General features: G+C 43.3%; 1 protein-coding gene and 1 long non-coding RNA gene across 3 annotated transcripts; one reads left to right on the top strand and one right to left on the bottom strand.

Annotated features, from left to right (window-relative positions):
• Positions 1–310: 310 nt before the first annotated feature.
• LOC142889019 (uncharacterized) lies at positions 311–6,880 on the bottom strand. Of its 2 annotated transcripts, none has more exons than XR_012926775.1 (2): positions 6,661–6,880; positions 311–961 (listed from the first exon to the last, which is right to left on the bottom strand). It is a non-coding gene; the product is annotated as an uncharacterized LOC142889019 (long non-coding RNA). The 2 variants fall into 2 exon arrangements; XR_012926774.1 differs by lacking the exon at positions 6,661–6,880 and adding an exon at positions 5,055–5,556.
• An 88-nt stretch (positions 6,881–6,968) lies between these two features.
• pax1a (paired box 1a) lies at positions 6,969–11,441 on the top strand. Its single transcript, XM_076027540.1, has 5 exons — positions 6,969–7,234; positions 8,082–8,711; positions 9,625–9,758; positions 10,160–10,373; positions 10,781–11,441. Exons 1-5 carry the CDS (start codon positions 7,231–7,233, stop codon positions 10,885–10,887), a joined length of 1,089 nt encoding a protein of 362 aa, XP_075883655.1. The 5' UTR covers positions 6,969–7,230; the 3' UTR covers positions 10,888–11,441.
• The last annotated feature ends 4,246 nt before the right edge of the window (positions 11,442–15,687 follow it).

Raw genomic sequence — 15,687 nt, 5'->3', positions numbered from 1 at the left:
TTTCCCTCCATGATCTTGCTGTGAGTTGCATTACTAAGCTGCGTTTCCATTACCCTTAGAACTCTGCAAAAACTAAATATCGGAATAAAAAAGTGTTAATGGAAACGGCTGAACTTTGAAAAACACTTCAAATCTGGCTAAAAGGTTTTTACGTTCTCGCGAGGTAGCACAGTCGCTGCAGCTAAAGTACAATTTGACAAAAAAAATTAAAAGTGAAGTATAATAATAGATGAAAATTAAAAAAAAAAATGTGACCAATGCCAACAGCAACATCTGAGACAGAAGAAAACTGATCTAGAAGAATGGAAAATGAAGTGTACAAAAATAACAACAGATTGATTTATTTAGAGGACGGAGTGGCAAACATTTCAAGAAACGAAATGGCGACGGAGAGGACAAATGCTTCACCTTGCACCCAACTTCTGCATGTTGACGAGCGTCACCTCCATCCAGATCCTTCTGTGGGACAACAACTGCCAGCACAACAAACACCACACAAAGTCCAGGTCAAATACAACTCTGGCACAGTCCAGAATATAGACGTCTTTAATAAAATCTTCTTGGTGAAGTGATCCATGCTGTGGTGATGGCCAGTGAGGCTCCAGTCTGATCTGATTGTGCAGCCACAGTGGTAGACGTTTCATGAAATCTGGCAGACAGCAAGTAGAAGTCAATTGTATTGCACTGAAGCAATGAAGCTTCACAGGATGAAGTGATAATATTTCAAAAAAATAATAATAATTGCACAATTTAATAACATTTACAAGTCCAAATGAATGCTGGCCAGGAGACAATTTTACATTTTTTTTTTTGAGGAAAGCTTTCAGCAAGGCCTGCATGTGCCAACTCATCACCAAAGAACCTGATAAATCCGGTCGGTACCCAACATCACCGGACGCCAATAGCCTGGTTGTGGCAAAGAAAGCCTGTTGACGCGTGTTATCACCGTAACTGTCACAACCTGCAGATGAAAGACGAATAAAGGGGAAGACGCTTCCATAATTAGTCAGAAATTAGACTTAGTCATGAATTAGCCAATACATTTTATTGTCAGATGGTTCACCTGAGGCGTTGAGCAACCCACACATGTTAAAATTTGTGGTTTGACTCAATAGTATAACACCCCGCACCCTCTTCTGCAGTTGTCAAAAAACAGTCAAAGTCGAGCCCAAGAAATCTTTACTGATGAGCTCCTGAAAGCCTTCGCTATTCAGACTCTTCTCTTTTCCTTTGATTTTAAAACCCAAAGTTGTGTCAGAGGGAAAGTAAACCAACAACCATATTCCACAAGCATCTTACTTCTATCACCCTACTTATGATTTGTTTTTCAACTGCAAGCTTTGCAGGGCTAAAAATGGAAAAACAAATTAATAATTAAAGCTGCAAGCAGCGATTAAGGGACTGTGCCTCCTGTGGCCTGCCGTCGATGCCGAAGCCCCTCAACAGTAGGTAAGTTATAACTGTATTTCATTTGTATTTCATGAGCTGGGGCTCAGTACCTTATCTCACAACAAAATAATAAAACAAGTCATTCATGATGGATACACTGACACTAAACCCTTAAACAATTTATCTTTGGAGCCAAATTATTTAGAAACGCTGCCTTGTTCACGTCGTGACTATTCTGAGAACAAAGTTATTCTCTCGTTCTAGTTGTTCGTGATTGCAGCAACTGTACCAGCAAGTCATTGTGTTTTCCCCCCAATATGGTTCTGCTTGAATGAAAACCAGAACTGATCCCACTTTCCAATGCACAGCAGCACGGACAGAAACTGGGACCAACGGTTCATATTTACAGTGACGATGACAACACAAAAGACAACCCGTTGGCTTCTAATTTATTCCACACTTTTCAGGGTGTTGCATTGTATTCATCATTTTTGAAAAGGCAGCGACTATGAACAGGCTTCCAAGTGTTTCATCAACGGGGCCAAATGCACGTCGCCTGCTGGTGCAAAACTCGCCTGCTTCTCTACAAAGGCAGTAAAGTGCACGTGAACGATCCTCAGGCATCTCCCTTCATGGAACAATTAGACGTGCGCTCGCCACACAGAGACACATGAGACGTGTTTACTGAAGGTCACAAGCAATTAGGCAGCCTGGTAAAAGCTGGCATGTCTCACATGGCACCAGCGCGCGGCCTCATTAGGAGCGCTCTGCAGCAGAGTGGGCCTTGTGGCTGTAAAAGAGCCTCCACCACCAGTGGGAGCACAAAGAAACTACACATCGCCACCTCTGGATCAGATAGGCTGGATACACCAGGAGGAGGAGGGGGGGGGGGGGGGGGTTCTTACTGGGAGCCCTGTGTGAGCCTTTATACGGGCTGCTGAGCTGGGTGGCTTTCCTGGAGAAACACTGATTCACTCCACCTCCTCCTCCTGATCCTCCTCTTCTACCACCTCCTCCTGATCCTCCTCCACCTCCTCTTCTTCCTTCTCCTCCTCCTCCTACTGATCCTCCACCACCTCCACCTCCTCCTGCTAATAATGACAACCGAGTACCTGCCCGATACCTGTGTGAAACTTCATAGAAGTCATTGTGTTGCTTCTGAGGCCACAGAGGCAAATTCCTGTTTGCTGTGTTTCCGCGATGTGTGGCAGCTTTTGCATCTCTATGGAAATGAAGCAGACAGTTGAATGTATTCAAAGGCAGCTATGACACCGCCTTTTTTTTTTTGTCTCTGGTGGTGCGACTGTACCAAACAACCAAGACATTGTCAAATAATGACATTTCTGAATGAGAGAAAAGGGGGTAAAAATACAATTTTTTTAAGATATACAAAGAGACTCTGCTGTATTTACTGTGGGAAGCAGCGACAGAAGTCAACATTCAATATAATGTTTCTACAAAAACAATTATGGAACTTCGTAGTATTTTATCCGTTTAATTTTACCTAAAATAAAAAATAAAATAAAAAACCCGCACGCACACTCAAACAAGTTATTACGTGAGTCACGCGGAGGTTAAAACAGCCACAAGGTGATCACTCTGTGCGGCAGGCCATTATAAACAAAAAGAACGCACACATGCAGTTATAAATAACATAATGACACATAATGACTCCGGGACTGTTTACAATCCACCAGGATGGACGTGCTAAATTTAAAAAAAAAAAAAAAAAAAAGGTCCCAAACGGCCGCTATTTAGTGAAGCAAACAAGAAAGTAAAAGTCTTAGCTGCAAATCCGCACGCACAGAGACGCGCAAGTGAACCCGCAAGTTGTCGCATCTACGCAGACGCGTCGGTGGAATCACAGCCTCACTTCGCTGTCTCACACGCTCTCCTTTGCATCAGCAGCAGTGGGAAATGGACTTCGCAGACAAAGCATAGACACTCGGAGGGGGCGAATCCCCTTTGATGACACTTAAAACCAAGACCAACATTTGCTGACAGGGGTCGCTGCACCTTGCAGGTGTCAGGTGTCCACCGGATGGCTTCACTTGCGTTTGATCTGAGAGCGATTTTCTGAGGGGAAATGTGTCGCTACGAAGATCTGCGACTGTTGGGGCTGTTAACTATACTGTGTGCTAGCGGCGGAGCAACACACAGAATGCAGAGCGGTTTTCTTCTTGTGGTCCTCCCACTTGAAACACTCGACGGTCCGGAAAATTGATGCTGGATGAGTTTCATATTTTAGTCGATTGAGTGATTGATTTGGATTTTAAATACGTTTGAACACACACACACACACACACACACACACACACACACACACACACACACACACACACACACACCATATTGACAATGTGAAAGTGCATGTTTGAAAAACGTATTTACAAAAATGACCTTATTTAGTAAAGGAAATTTCGTTTAAACACACACACACACACACACACACACACACACACACTCTCACTCTGTGTGTGTGTGTGTGTGTGTGTGTGTGTGTGTGTGTGTGTGTGTGAGAGAGAGAGAGAGAGAGAGAGAGAGAGAGAGAGAGAGAGAGGTGTATCTGTTTCTTTGGTGGATGATATTAGTCTAAGTGGTAAATATTTATTTCTTCCCCCTTCGGAAAAATTCGAATATCAAACTCAAGTCATTGAAATGTTTGGGAATAGGGAGGAGGGAGGAGGGGGGGGGGAGGGCCACCTCTTCGCAGAGGTTTTCAGGCCCTTTCCCGACAGAATAATGAATTCATGTTCAAAGCAGGCCGGCAAACGTCCCAACGAAGCCTCCATGTCGGGCTGTGATGGAGACCGCGGTGGAAAAGAGTCACGACGCCGTTTCAAAATAAAAACACGTGACATTTTGTGGAGTTTGTGCACGTCGTCGATGCGGTGACTAGCACAGTACTTAGAGCGGCCGTCAGTCATCAACGGAGTCACTGAACTTTAAAAGACTTAATGCTTCATGCATGAACTCAGTCATACGCCCACCCATGTGGGCAAATTAATATCGTTTGTGCCAGAAAATATGGAAGTTTAAATATGTGTATCAAAAGTATGTAGGGCTATTTTGTTTGTCTTTTTTTTTTTTTTTAAGTATTCTATTTTCTGTATTTTCAGAATTTGCGAGTATCGCTTCTGCATTTTCCTGATTTTATTCTCTTCACGCAACTGTATTTATATTTTTTTCTATTTAATTATTCAATAACGCCATGAATGAAAACAATAGTGTTGAAAATATATATTTGCTGTATCCACATATACACTCTAAATTAAACACCTGTTTTTCTTGAAGAAGAAATAATATTTAATTTGACACAAAACACTTTAGGTGAGACGCTATTTTATTTTACAATCGGCGTGTGTATAAATAACACAGTGTACAAAAATAAAATAAAATACATCAAATCATACGAATTCGATTTCTTTAAAAACCGTAACCATTTTGCCCATTTTTGTATTAAAAGCAATTAAAGAAACGATCAAAGTAAGGTGTCTAAATGCTTCGGATGAGAGACAAATAAAGTTGCTTGTTGTGCAACTCTAGGAGTTACTTAAGTTAACACTTTCAAGAAAAATATATTCTTAAAATAGGCGAATTTAAAATACGATTGCATATGAACTAATAAAACGATCCAACGCATCGCAGAAAGTATTTTTACCTACCGCGTCAATAAAACAGGCATGCAGTTCCCACACCATCCAGAGGAGGGGGGTGCTGGGAGAAAGGCATGGAGACGGTGAAGGATCGCTGGAGTTATTCAAAATAAGAAAAGTAAAAATGATCTCAACGCGTCGCTTGGAGCCGAAACGCTGCAACATGAGCACATCGAGGTGTGAACAACATCAGCAGCATTATTATGTTGTGATGTTAACAGCGACTTTCCCCACTCGAGGCTACCCACAATCCCCCGGTGCTGACGCTTTCCATGTGTCATCGTGTGGATGCTGCATGGGGCCGGGCAGAAGAGACAGAGGGCGGAGAGCCGCGCGACATGGATCTCATTGCCATCGTCTCACTCGACTGTTAAACTTTTCACAGGCGGACTTTTGCGAGCGTATTAAACGATTCCGCGTAAACGTGCGCACGCAGAATCTGTGCAAACCGCGCAGTGATCCGCTCGACAGGTCCCGCGCTCTGCCTGAGGTATTGATTACACGACCCCCCCACCACCACACACACACACACACACACACACAAGTTTGGCGCCCCCACGCTTCCCCATAACACGCTACCCAGCTGCTGTGTAGGCAAGCTGACAGAAGAGATGAAAAAAATTTGTTATTTTTGCGGCATCCAAGTTGAAAACATGGCTCTAGTTTGGGAAGTGTGTGTGTGTGTGTGTGGGGGGGGGGGGGGGGGGGGGTCTTGTTTCTGCATTGTACTCCATTATAAGCAGCTTCATGAAATAATCTAGTGGAATTCTCTAGCAACTTTACTAGTGCACGAAAATCAGTCAGGATGTGCTGTGCACATTATGGGATGGCTTTGACAGTTGCTGTCTTGAATGTCAACTTGAATGTGATTTTAGAGAATGAATATCAAGTGTGCAATATGCTGCCATCATGACTTAAGTTATTAAACTTATCTCATGATAGAGTTTATTTCTATAATGATATTGCTTTATAATTGCAAAAAAAAGTAAACATTTCTAAAAAAAATAAAATAAAAAAATTATATTAAAAAGTTAGTTTATATGCATGATGTAAGCATCATGGTTTATGTGGCTCTTTAAAACAGCCTACTTTCGGTGTTTTCACACAGAATCTTGCACACTTGGAATTCTCTCACTTCTAATTAGACATTGGGAATGGTTTCCATTAAACATTAAAATGTTGCCAAACAGGCACATCTTGACTGATTTCTGTGGGCTGATGATGATCGCAGAACATTCAAGATTTTTATTTCAGAATAATGGTAATAATACGTAGAGTTCATAGCAGAAATGTGTCAGTGACCCCAAACTTTTCAACGGTAGTGTGCGCGCGTGGGGTCACTGAGCACACACGCTACTGTGTTCAGTGTCCCGGCAGTGTGTCCAAAAAAATAGATTTATATTTATAACATATATACGTAAACTGGCTAAAATTGCAGGCAAAGCTTGCAAAGCGTCACGACAGAAAATTTGACATTATGGAGAACTTGGTTGAACAATACAACTCGTACGCCATTAATCACTACAAGTCATAAATAAAGGTTCTATGTAGACAAGTTTTAAAAAAAATATATATTGTCAGCCTCCGGTTCGTATATGTCAAAGACCGGCTTTACCCTCCGCTGTCATCCAGCTGCGGGCTTCACGTCCACCGGTGCTGTGCACATCCTCCTCCTGCAGCAGATCATTGGACGGAGCGCGCCTCTCTCCCCCCCTGCCGCCACTTCCCCTGTATGCAAAATTTAGCAGCTGGGGAGGAGGGGAGGGAGGGAGGCTTGGCATTGGCTGACGGCGCGACCGCGGCCAATGAGCGCACAGCAGGAGGAACTCGGGGAAGATTGACGCGGAGGACGCGTCAAATTAATTCCAGCAAAGTGCGGAGTCGCCGGGATAAATCCAATTGGCTTTTATCGGATGAAGATCGCTTGCAGAGGTGCCGTCGTATTAGCTCGCAGCCAAGTCGCTGACAAAAATAGAGAGAGAGGGAGAAAAATTGAGGGGGAGTGGGGGGCGCGCTGTTGCTGGGATTGAAGAGGTCTCCGTGTTCCCTGCGCTGGGGTTCACTCCTCCAGCTCGCCTTCCTTCCTTCCCTCCTTCCTTCTCGCTCTCGCCTTCGCTCGGACGCGTTTGAAGGGTCGCTGCTAATAATCCCCGCATCTCGACGGCCGGCGACCTTATAGAGGCAAATGGGTAAGCCTTGCGTTACCGTCTGCATGCTTCACTGGCGAGGAGCTTATAGGAGCGTATCCAGATCGGCACGCTTGCGTAAAGCCCGCAAAATAAGCATTTTTTTTTTTGTTGTTGCGCGTCTTTGTTTCTGTTTTTCTTTCTATCTTGTTGTTGTCCTCCCTCCGCACTCAGACAAACCAAGTGGAGACAAGCTGATCTGGGTTTATGTCACTGCAGCTCTTGGCTTTCTTTTAAAAAGCCTTCGAACAACAGTCTTACGTGAAGTTGATGGTGCTTTTCTTCTTTTTCTTTTGGAAAGTTTTCGAGAGTCATATTCCCAGGATCGCCATTTTTAATGTTTTTTCCTGTTATTTACCAAGAGGAAATTCAAAGCTGGACCCATCCTAGCCTTTATTTTTTTTATTTATTATCATAATTTATTATTATTATTTTGTAATGCTGAGATTTCCATCCAGAAGTCTGATCTTTTCCTGTTTTTAAAAAGAGAACTTCAGTTATCTCTAGTTATCTCATATGGAGCCTGATGCGGCCTGATTTTATTCTGTCATTAAATAATAACTCGTGGCTCTATACGTTGAATTGACATTTTATTTAGACATAGCCTGTAGTGCAAATAATTCACTAATGGTTTAGAAAACCTCGCTTATCCATGCCTATCTTTTGCACATCTGCTTTGGCTGTTTGTTGGACATAGATTGATTTGAATGTTTTTGTAACTGCTGTATAGTTTGTTTGTTTTTTGTACTGTTTTTCAGAGCTGCAACAGTGTAGTTTCCCAATTTGGGATCAATAAAGTATATTTATCCATCTATTTATCCAATGTGTGTGTCTATGATATTTTTTCCAGAGCAAACCTACGGAGAGGTGAACCAGCTGGGCGGCGTGTTCGTCAACGGGCGACCCCTGCCCAACGCCATCCGGCTGCGGATAGTGGAGCTGGCGCAGCTCGGCATCAGGCCCTGCGACATCAGCCGCCAGCTGCGAGTGTCGCACGGCTGCGTGAGCAAGATTTTGGCGAGGTACAACGAGACGGGCTCCATTCTGCCCGGCGCCATCGGCGGCAGCAAGCCGCGGGTCACGACACCCAACGTGGTGAAGAACATCAGGGAATACAAGCAGAACGACCCCGGGATCTTTGCCTGGGAGATCCGCGACAGGCTGCTGGCGGACGGGGTTTGCGACAAGTACAACGTGCCGTCCGTCAGCTCCATCAGCAGGATTTTACGCAACAAGATCGGGAATCTGTCGCAGCCGGGCCAGTACGAGAGCAGCAAGCAGGCGTCGGCGCAGGCGGGCCTCTCCTACAACCACATCTACCCCTACTCCTACCCCAACACCATGTCGCCCACTGGATCTAAGATGGCCAGCGGCCCCGGGATGCCGGTGGCGGCCGGACACATGAGCATATCCAGGGCCTGGCCTTCGGCGCACACCGTCAGCAGCATCCTGGGCATCAGAGACTTCATGGTTCCCGCAGGTGAGACAAAACAACAGCAACAGCCACAAAAATCGATCTCTATTCTCATTGCATGGTGGAGAACCTGTTGTGACTGCAGCCAACATGGGGGGAGAGGGTGTGTGTGTGTGTGTGGGAGAGGGGGGTGTACACGGGCCTCCGTGTCTCCTATCCATCCAGGAAGCAATGAGTCCACCGTCAATGGGCCTTTTCATGGGATGATGCGTCGGCAAACACTCTGCTCACCTGCTATATCCAAGCTAATCCTCCTTGTCGCTCGATCTCCCCCCCTGCAGCAGCGTTCAGTCCGCAGTCTGCCGTCTGTCCCACATGACGCAATAGAGTAAATAAATGATTAAAATACAATTAAAAAAAAAAAAGGAAAACGTGATCGTGTAAAAATTGCAAAAAATAAATAAATAAATAAATAAATTCTTTGATGTTTAAGCTGTTTCAGATGCTACATATCCAGCTTATGTTGTTCTCAACATGTGGACAATATTGAGCCTTTACGCAGACAGTCTATTATAGGAAAAAATATATATATATATTTTTTATACAATAACTTAATAAATGAATAGAAATTTATTGATTGCAGAAATACACGCAGACACGTTTTTCTCCTAAATTATAAAACTTGAAGAATATGTAACTTAATTGTAAATATTCGTAACGACTATCCAATTGAACAATCAATCCAGCCACTCTTCGCTTCCTTTTTTTATGTAATGACAAGGGTCCTAAATATTACTTTACCGTTTAATTTACTTTAACTCGACCTCCTGACTTGACAACGATCTTTTGGTTTTTCTTGTGCGCACCACGCGTGGCCAGCCTCCAAATAACGACACAATTAATTACGACGCTAAAGGAAACTGCTTGGTTAATTCACTGTTCATGAATGACTGACTCTGAGTAACTGTTTTGACATTAGCCATTGCCGGGGCCGATGGATACCCGCCTAAAATGGAGGAGTGGAGTAGCGTAAACAGGGCAGCTTTCCCAGCGGCGCACGCGGTCAACGGGATCGACAAATCTGCCATTGACGCCGACATTAAATACGCACAGGTAAAAAAAAAAAAAAAGAAGAAGAAAAGAAAATGATCATTGTACTTAATGAAAATGATACAGAAGTGTGTTGCCTAAATTTCAAGTGAATATTTGATCATGTTATTTTGCACAAAAGGCCCGAGTTAGAGTTTTGGAAAGTCTGCAGGACTCCTTACGAGAGTCACGCAAAGATCAAACATCAACATCTGGACAAACTTAATAGTCCATGATACTAATGCTTAATGATACTAATACTAATGATGATAATCTATGATTGAGGACACATTTGTAGGAGAATTGCCACCAAAGACAATGTTCATGTTTTATCCTACATGTGCCTTATGACACACAAGCCACGTTCAATCAGAGAACTGCGTCCTCATGCCTGCTGTCCACGTCTTATATCTGTGCGCCTGCAGCCCTCTTCCACGCTCTCCGGCTACGTCTCGGCGTGCGCGTACTCGCCCTCCAATCAGTACGGGGTGTACAGCGGGCCGGCTGCGGGCTACGTGGCCCCGGGTCACCACCACTGGCAGTCCCAGAGCCCCGCACTGTCGCACCCGGGCGGCGGGATGGGCATGCACGCTGGAGAGATCCACTCACCCATGACCTTCAAGCACCAGGCCCGAGAAGGTATTATTATTATTATTATCATTATTATTATTATTATTATTTACATCTGGAGAACATTTGCGCAATATGCAGTGATGGCAACGACCGCAAACACGAGAAAATTCAATCAATCAACTAAAATGTTGACCTCGGAAAAATTTTCAAGCAACATGAGAAATGACTTTTGAACGTGTGAATGTGACATTTCAAATGAAAAGAAGATAATATATCATATATAATACAATAAAGATTGGTTGTAATAAGTATGCAGGACTTCCTGTCGAGTAAAAGGGAAAATGTTTAACATCTAGAATCCTTAATGTTGTGATATAATTATCATTATTATTATTATTGTTATTATTATTATTATTATTATTTTTATTTCTCCTGCATAGACCCACCGTGTTTCTCTCCTGTGTGCTGTGCAGGAGACAGAAAACCTCCCAGTCCCCTGAGCAAGCAGCAGCAGCAGCAGCAGCAGCATGAAGACTTGAACAGTGTGCATGGAGCCAGTCTCCTTACCTCATCATCATAACCGGGGCTTCACACCGTCTTAACGACCGCATCCATGTAGCTGAACTCATTTCAACAGCTCCAACAGTAAGTCCCCACACTGCCGGCGCGTCTCCCCGGTGGCCTTGACCATCCAACACAGGCCTATTCAGGCGAATCACAGTAGAACTTTATCAGCCCTGCGGTGCCCGATCTGAATGTAAGCTGGACTGGATGTTGTGAATTCGCCCTTTAATGCTCGATAGGTTGCTGTTGTTTTTTTTTTCCCCTCCTCCATTAAAATATCACATATTCAAGGCTGTTTTTTTTTATTTTCATAATGGCAGATTTTCACATGGTTCTGGACTACTCCCTTCCGTCTGTCATTCTTTTTTTTTTGTGTGCTACAAACAAAAACAAAGACTGTACTTAGCAACATATCATCTTGACTTTATACAGTGACCCGACGATGTTGACAGAGAGATAAAGTGTCTAAATGTAAAATATTTGCCAAAGCTTTAATTATATATTTTTTATAATTTCACTGTAAATATGGGTTGGATTATAAAAAAAAAATAAAGGTTTTCCCTAAAATGATATGTTGTCTTAGATTATATTACTTTACTCAGGTCTGATTAATTGTTGGCCTCTTCCTTTGTTGAAGGCCAAAAGGCACCCCAATTTATAAATTCTGGTGGGGAAAAAGATGGATTATGTCCAATGTAACTCAAGGGTTTTTTGGGTTTTTTTTTCCTTAGGAGTTCATTGGTGGCATTTAAATATATACATATATAGTATTTATTTTATTTGGCTGTTATGTTGTTGCCTTAACACTTCTACTTGACTTTGCGCAAATGGGGTAAACGTTCGGATTGATTGGAAATGACAAAGTAACGAAATTCTAAATGAAATATATTCTTTCATAAATAAAAACCGATTGCTTACGTAGTTCATTTCAAGTAAAATGATCGAAATCTTTGGCTCGTTGCGCTTCCACGAGGTCTCCACCCCAGCATGGGCGCCTCTGCAGATCTCATCTCCCGGCTAAGTGATACCTGTTGGAATCGGCGGTCTGATCACGCACGCTAATGAGCGGCGTGCGCAGTATGCAGAGCAGCTCACACGCTCCAAATATGCTCACACGGAGCTCTCGACAGAGGCCTTTACTGCTGCGGCCCGCTCGCCGCGTCTCAGTTTTCCTAAAGACCGCATTTATTCATTTGTTTATTTATTTATTGTTAGTTTCACCTGCATCTCCTCGTCTTTAGGCGATTAGTCAAACACAAGTACCGCTGTATCTCAGTCACGTGGAATTCTGCACCAGGAAGTTGTTGGAAGTTATTTGAATGAAAACGACGTCCACGTTGCCGAACGTCCACGGCCTGTTTGCGGAACGTGATGCGTTTGGGTGTCGGCTCAGGTGTCGTTCAGTGTTGAATGTAGAACGGAAAATGAAGTATATGCTGTAGAATCTATTCAAACGATATATGAGGGGGGGGGGGGTTTATTAGATTTTCTGCTATAAATGTGCCGCTGAATTTGCTGCGACAGCTTTGAAGCGAAGAGCAGTTATGTCCAGCTGGACTGTTGCAGCCTGACTTGTGTGACTGTTGATGCTGGATGGCAATGGTGCCGGTGCAGGTGGTTTGGGCGCGATCACTGAGCACTCGTGTGCTTTTTTCCAGCGCATCATTCATTGCAGATGGAACTAATATGTTCAACATATTTTATGATGATTCAGTTTATGCGTGCAAGCGACAGGAATGGCTGCGTGCTCTTCTCTTCATGTGCGTCGAGAATAATTCATCTTGACAAAATGGATTTTTGTGTGTCCAGATGTGTTATGGACCAAATGTTCCCCCTGGGAATTGATTTCATAAAACTATTAGCACAATACTTTCATTGTTAAAATCTCAATTCAGTGGTCAGCTGGGTAAAGCTACCTTGGTATTTATCAGAAGTATAAATGCACTGAAAACTAATACTAAAGAAAGGCTCATTGTTCTGGTAAATTCATACACGTATTTCTCTTGAATGCTGTAAATTATAAGAACTATAAAAATCACGGTGTGTCGTTTAAACTTTGAACATGGAAATGTTGACAGTTGGTTTTTAACTTCTAGATGTATAGACGTCATCAGTCTTGTTTAAGTCCTGTCTGAATGTACCTGTCAAAGCTTCAGAGACAGAATTATATAAAAAGAGGAAGTGATACATTAGATGGGTGATGAAGTCCCACTAACAGCGAGCCTAACACTGAGGCGTCTCGCCGATCACGTTAAATTGGATACACCCTGGACTTTGCGTGCCCTCTGAGCTCCATTTTGCAGTTGTTGATTTCTTTCCCTTTCTCGCTGTGCAAAACCCCGAGTGGCTCGCTGTGTCCAAACATTAAGATGGCCTATGAGTACACGCGCTCCCTGACTGGAGTCGCTCTGTTTTCCCGGATACCACTTGGGGTTCAGAAAACACTCCTTCATGGTGGCGGGGTTACTTCCTGAGGGACCCATAGTCATCAATCAGTCCACAAGCAATACCGCCCACTGCGCGTCCTGCAGACCCACTGTGATGGGCCAGCAGGTGGGTCGGGATTGGCTGCCTGTCTCTGCTTGTAAGAAGCAAAAATGTATCGTCTTCTAAATTCTGCCACTGTGCTGGGCTTTGGCTGTCCTTTTTTTGTATTTTCAGCATCAGTTGAAATGTACATTTTTTTTCTTCACTCATCCTGGTTGGAACCCCTGTACTCCCAAACAAAATCTGACAGGCTAGATGGAACATTTCCTAACTCATTCTGATTTATCTCAGAAATGCCTCTGGTAAAGAGCCCCTTTCCCTGTTTGGAAAGGGGAAGAAAAACTTGCCAGACGACTGATTTTCTGATTTTCAATTCAGACGTACCTCTAGATTAAGCAGGTAGCTCAAGTTCAAGATTGCTCACTTTTCATGGTAGATGCACATTTCTGCTGCTGCGGCTGCAGTGTTTAAAAAAAAAAAAAAAAAAAAAAAAAGTCAGTTTGTGAGCAAATGGCAACATGTTGTGCACAGACATGTCGTTCCTAATCCCTTGTTTATACCAAAAATATCCTGTTCGTTTGAACTGGCGACTTGTCCAGGGTGTCACCAGGCCTTCGCCCTATGACAGCTGGGATAGGCTCCAGCAGACCCCCATGACCCTGAGCTCGGGAATAAGCAGGTATAGAAAATGGATGGATGGACTGCAGCAGCGTCTAATCGAGTCTCTTTAGGCCTTTGTCCTCTTCTGGGTTATGTGCAGTGTTTAAAGGTAGCAAGTTGTTTTGTAGTTTTGTCCATATGAGGTTAAAAGATCTATGTACTAAAGCGAAAGAAAACAAATGTGCATTTTTATAGAGTCCCAATTGGTGGCAAAATAACATGATAAATTCAACATATCTTTGATTCATCTGCATTGGGTAAAGTCGCCTTAAAAACAGGAACAACGTACAGAAGTCATTGTTTCACTCAAGTCTTACTGCAACTAGTGACATAAAAAAGTGTGCAGAAGCCAGGACTGTTACAAGGCTGCGATCTCGAGGCTCCTGAGTGTCGTACGCCTAAAACTTGAACGTAAAAGGATTCTCAAATACCTCAAGATGAAACGGACGCTTGGAGAGGTGGACTGTAAACTTGGTCTTCTTGATGCTAATGGATTTAATATTAGGCACTATTAATAATCCCAATCATTGCGAAATGGTGGCGGGGTAGGCTGCTTCCCTCAGAAACCAAGAACAGACGCCTCTATCTTGAGTTGTGACCATTCATCAGTGTCTGCCATGTGTACAGGAAGGGTTGAGTGTTCTTTAGAGACCAAGGTTTAGTTTACGCATCGGACACTGGCTTGATTTAAGACTTCAACATGATCTGAACCTTTTTTGTGCGGATGGCCGCGAGCCATCCGCCCTCTGGCTGGCTTTCTCCACCTTCACACGAGGCAAAGTCAACAAGAGAGCGTCTCAGGACAGGCGACACGGCAGGCCAGACAGATCCTGGAAAAAGCAAAGACAGACTCGCTTTTTTTTTTGTTCTTCTCTTTGAGCAAAGAGTGGCAAGTTGGCAATGCATCAACTTCGGCAGATAAAGCTGATGTCAGCGGATCTCGACACTAAAATTTCAAGAGAACTGGACTGCCATGGAAACGGGGGCACACGCAAACACGCACAGCGTTCAGACATGTGCCCGTAATGGCTGTTGACAAGCAGGATATCAGTTTCTGACAAGCCTGTCAGACCCAGTCATTAATAAAAAATACTGGCACATCGTTGGCAGATTATTTTCATTGTTTGACAGGATTCAGTGACAGAGGGGTAAAAGCAGCATTATTTCAGTTGTTTTTTTTTTGTTTTTTTTAAAGAAAGGGAAACTAGAGGAAACAAATTAGCCCCAAGGCCGTTTCACAATTAGGAGACAGTTAATGACTTTACAGTTAAAGGCACCATGTGCAGTGTTTACTGGTCTGTACAGACTTAAAACCAAACAGCCTTGTATTTAGTTGTGTTTGGTCAATAAAGCGAAATAGCAGCACAGTGAAAAGCTTTACAGATTTTTTTAATACATGATGGGAAGGTCCATTTGTAAGGAGACAGACATACTATGCAAGACATTCCTGGAGAGTCTGGATCAACTCCTTTTTGTGGGACGTATCATTAGAAATACCGGTCTGATTGCATTTTACAATTTCATTGCTAAAAATAACAACAGCAAGGACATGACGCTGTGAAGGACAAATATAGTGTAGGTATTAAATTCTTTGGAAAATTCTTTGTAACCGATAAATGCTACTTCATTTTGCACGCTAGCCCTTAAAGACTAAAGCTATGAGCTTGGC

This window comes from Nelusetta ayraudi, unplaced genomic scaffold, assembly GCF_046127955.1.
Source record: "Nelusetta ayraudi isolate G7.1 ecotype Tasmania unplaced genomic scaffold, CSIRO-AGI_Nayr_v1 ptg000021l, whole genome shotgun sequence".
NCBI lineage: Eukaryota > Metazoa > Chordata > Actinopteri > Tetraodontiformes > Monacanthidae > Nelusetta > Nelusetta ayraudi.
The sequence above is the reverse complement of the archived record's forward strand: the minus strand, read 5'-3'. Positions and strand labels throughout refer to the sequence as shown.